The sequence below is a fragment of the Lactuca sativa genome, chromosome 7 (assembly GCF_002870075.4).
Source record: "Lactuca sativa cultivar Salinas chromosome 7, Lsat_Salinas_v11, whole genome shotgun sequence".
In the NCBI taxonomy this organism is placed as follows: domain Eukaryota; kingdom Viridiplantae; phylum Streptophyta; class Magnoliopsida; order Asterales; family Asteraceae; genus Lactuca; species Lactuca sativa.
The window spans coordinates 8,720,898-8,725,119 of record NC_056629.2 but is presented as its reverse complement, the minus strand read 5'-3'; the positions used below and the strand labels follow the sequence as shown (position 1 = coordinate 8,725,119).

The following is a 4,222-nucleotide window of genomic DNA, read 5'->3' as shown; positions in this document are numbered from 1 at the left end:
GCCCACCAAAAGTGAGGGAAGCTTCCCTCCCACTCCTTGCAGTCTAAAGATCTGTTTTCTTGTAAGGAACAAGTTGCTCAGTCTACCAAATTCGGGTCATCCGGTTGCCAAAAAAACCGTATTTGTTGTAATAATGGCAATTTCTTGGGTTATTCACCACTAAAGGCGTACTTAAACTTTTATTTATGAATACAAGCACACGTGTTTTCTAAAAACTCAAAGTAATAAAAATTCTTTTCAACTTTTATTTAAGAAAACAACCATAATGACCTAAAACGCTATCACAAATTGACAGGGATAGCCATGAGCGGTACAGCTTTTTGCAATGTGATCCCGAACTTTTCTTCCATATCGATATCTTGTGTTCTACAATTTCCCACAACTTTCCAATCAAATTTGTGAATCAAAGATCCTAATACTATATGTAACATTCTATTAGCAAGATTCAATCCCGGACAAATCCTCCTCCCTGCACCAAACGGGATGAGCTCGAAATCATGGCCTTTATAGTCGATCTTCACGTCCAAAAACCTCTCTGGCATGAATATTTTTGGGTCCGACCAAATGTTTGGGTCTAGACCCATAGCCCATACGTTACACAAGATTTGTGCATCTTTAGGCACAATGAAACCTTGAACATCAACATCATGTATGGCTTGGTGTGGTATAAGAAAAGGGACGGGAGGATGCAGTCTCAGAGTTTCCTTTATCACAGCTTGTAAGTAAGGCAATTGAGAAATGTCAGATTCTTGTATATTTCTATTGTTGTTGTGTGTGACTTTGACCAACTCTGACCGGGCCATTTCCATCTTCTTTGGGTTGCGAATGAGCTCGGCCATAGCCCATTCCACAGTGATCGATGTTGTGTCAGTTCCCGCGATATATAACGACTACAATAATTCATGAAAGAGTTATAGTCTTCTGAAGAAAAATGTACTCGACGCTTGTACTATTATGTGCAATAATTATAACTATTAAAAGATTTACTTACTAGAAATAAGTGTTTCATATCATTTTGACTAATAATGGATTCATTTTTCAGGTTCAGATTGAGCAACAAGTCTAAAACATCGTTATTTGTCGTTGAAATGCCATCATATGAAGAAGAATCCGATCTAGTTTGCAACCTCTCATGGATGATCTTTTCAAAAATAGTCAATAACTTAGTAGCATTAACGTTTTCCTTTCGTGATAACCCTAGTAGCTCCAATGAGTTAAGTATCGGAAAAAGGTCTGGTAGAGTGGGTTTTCCGCCAGCTTCCAGCAAGGCGCATACAGCGTCCTTGAATTCTTGTGTTGACTCGGCACCGTATTGAGCAAGATCCAGAGAAAACATGAAGTTAGAGAGAATGTTAAGAGATGTGGTGAATGCAGCTCCACCTACGTTCAAAGCCTTTTGGTCTGTACAACATTGACTAACATGGTTAAGAAGTTCTTGCACCTATATATACAATATGAATATATATAAGTTGTTAAATGATCCATATCAACATTTATTCTAGATAACATGACATATCTAAAACTGTATCCAAATATGAAGAATTAATGATTCTATATATATATATATATATATATATATATATATATATATATATATATATATATATATATATATATATATATATATATATATATATATATATATATCTGTGTGTGTGTGTTTCTTTCCAACCAATGTTAAATGAATTGTTCTAGCTGTCAGTTGTCATCGAAAACCGAGTATAATCATCAAGTATAATCTGTTTTTGGTTAATAAAATAAAATACCGAATGTCTCCATCTTCTCTAGAAAACTTAATGAAAATTTGACATCTTTTATGTCTGGACTTTGTACTAACATAGAGGAGGTAATAGAAAATTATATATATATTATGGAAATTGTTTCTTATTTATGAATAGTGAACTTCTATAATTTTTGTCTATTTTAATTCCTAGACTTTTTTTTTTTTTTAGAATTGGTCCCTGTACTTTGGCAACTTTGGTCCTATTTTTTAGCCATTTTGACACTTTTGGTCCTTGTAATCGATATTTTTACATTTTTTTAGGAACCTTTTAATATTTAAAGTTTGGTCACAAAACTTTAACGGTTTGAGAATTTTGATCCCTTTTCTATTTAGGAACCTTTTAATATTTAAAGTTTGACCACAAAACTTTAACGGTTTGACAACTTTGGTTCTCATTTTTTAGCCATTTTGATACTTTTGGTCCTTGTAATCGATATTTTTACATTTTTTAGGAACCTTTTAATATTTAAAGTTTGACCACAAAACTTCAACGGTTTGACAACTTTGATCCTTTTCTATTTAGGAACCTTTTAATATTTAAAGTTTGCCACAAAACTTTAACGGTTTGACAACTTTGGTCCTCTTTTTTAGTCATTTTGACACTTTTGGTCCTTATAATCGATATTCTTACATTTTTTAAGAACCTTTTAATATTTAAAGTTTGGCCACCAAACTTTAACGGTTTGACAACTTTGATCCCTTTTCTATTTAGGAACCTTTTAATATTTAAAGTTTAGCCACAAAACTTTAACGGTTCGACAACTTTGATCATTTTTCTAAAAACTTGTTAATTCCTACCGCTTTAATTCTTTAGCCATTTTGACACTTCTGGTCCTTACAGTCAAAACTTTTACATTTTTTCATAAAAACATGAACAAAATGGTCTGGGGCAAAGCTCGAGCTTGTCATCCTTGCACTTTTTACGTCCGTCATATTTATCGATTCGGAAACAACATTGAAAGCTTTTGGCCCTCGCATAACGGGGGTAACTTTTCTAGTTTTGATTATTACTTTTATATATTGAAAATTTTATTTTGAATGTTTGTTGTAGAATTATGGAGTAAACTTGAAGAATGGTCCATATATAATCCTATTTTAAATTTGCTAGGTTCAGTCTCTCGGATATATAATCCTTTTTTAAATCTTTATTACAAGTTCCAAGTTTGGCTTCCCTATTTAATGATGTGTACCTTTTTTTTATTCCAATAATGACCATACTGTCAAATGGGTGAGTGTGCTTTTGTAGGTGATAAAAACAAAAGAGTGAGGGCAGAAGTAGGGTCGACGTTCCCTCTTCATCTTCATCAAGAGCATATGAAGTATTAAATCAGATCCAATAATAACTTTACAGAGATTTTATCTCCTTAAGTAACAGTATTAAGAGAGTAACTAAGCTTGGAACAAATTAAACCAACTTTTTTTAATAAAAAAATCCAATAGACATCGAACCCAATAAAAAAACATAAATATAAGGAATTTTTTTTAGGTTTACTCTAAAATTAATTATTTTACAATCGCATACATATGCAGCATATATAGCAGAAATTTAGTTGAACTTGTTTCGAGTTAATGTTAATCAATATATATAAACTACTTGATGACACTAAAACTCAACAACAAATATTTGGATGGGTATATAATTAAATATATTGCTAATATACTATGCGTACCTTTTCCCTTCTTAGGAATTCGCTAGCATCTAACTGTTGCACAGAGAACAAATATTCTTTAGTTATTCTTCGTAGTTTTCGCCATCGATCTCCTGCCGGAAGCCACACTATGGAGTATTTATCAGAGTCCCCTGCTCGAACAGCATTAGGAACTGATCGGCTTGAGAATGATATATCATGTGTTTGAAAAAACTCTTTGGCCATATCTGGTGATGAAATGACTATCGTCATCCTGCTTCCAAGCTTAAGTGACATTAAAGGACCATAACGTTTAGATAGTATAGCCAGTGAGTGGTGGGGGTTGGGGCCAAATTCTAGGAGGTTTCCGATGATAGGAAAACCATAAGGTCCTGGTGGAAGCCGTGAGTTGCGGCGGCCGGAAATGCTGATAGCATAGATGAATGGCAATAGGCAAGATAGTAAGAGGAAGAATGTTGGATACTCCATATCATCCAATTAAACTTATTTGGATTAATGTGTAGATTTATTCCGATTCATTTATAGCAAGCTTACCCAATACTATTAAACAAAGGAAAGATATAAGTTTCTTTTTCTTCATAACACGTGATCGTTTAGGATTTATTTGAAGCCGCCTATAGGTCAGGTCCTGCCATCTATCAGTCTTTTATTTATTTTATTCTAAATATTTTCCATCAGGCAAAATAATTTAATAAAATATAAAAAAAAACAATATTGCAACATATATACGTTTGTAAAATAATAAGATATTTTACTTAGAATAGAAAAAAAATTAGTCTAACAAATTGAA

General features: G+C 32.9%; 1 protein-coding gene across 1 annotated transcript; it reads right to left on the bottom strand.

Annotated features, from left to right (window-relative positions):
- Positions 1–204: 204 nt before the first annotated feature.
- On the bottom strand, positions 205–4,013 carry LOC111908197 (cytochrome P450 76T24). Its single transcript, XM_023904033.3, has 3 exons — positions 3,454–4,013; positions 992–1,441; positions 205–890 (listed from the first exon to the last, which is right to left on the bottom strand). The coding sequence occupies exons 1-3, from the start codon at positions 3,898–3,900 to the stop codon at positions 282–284; spliced, it is 1,506 nt and encodes a 501-aa protein (XP_023759801.1). The 5' UTR covers positions 3,901–4,013; the 3' UTR covers positions 205–281.
- Between the last annotated feature and the right edge of the window lie 209 nt (positions 4,014–4,222).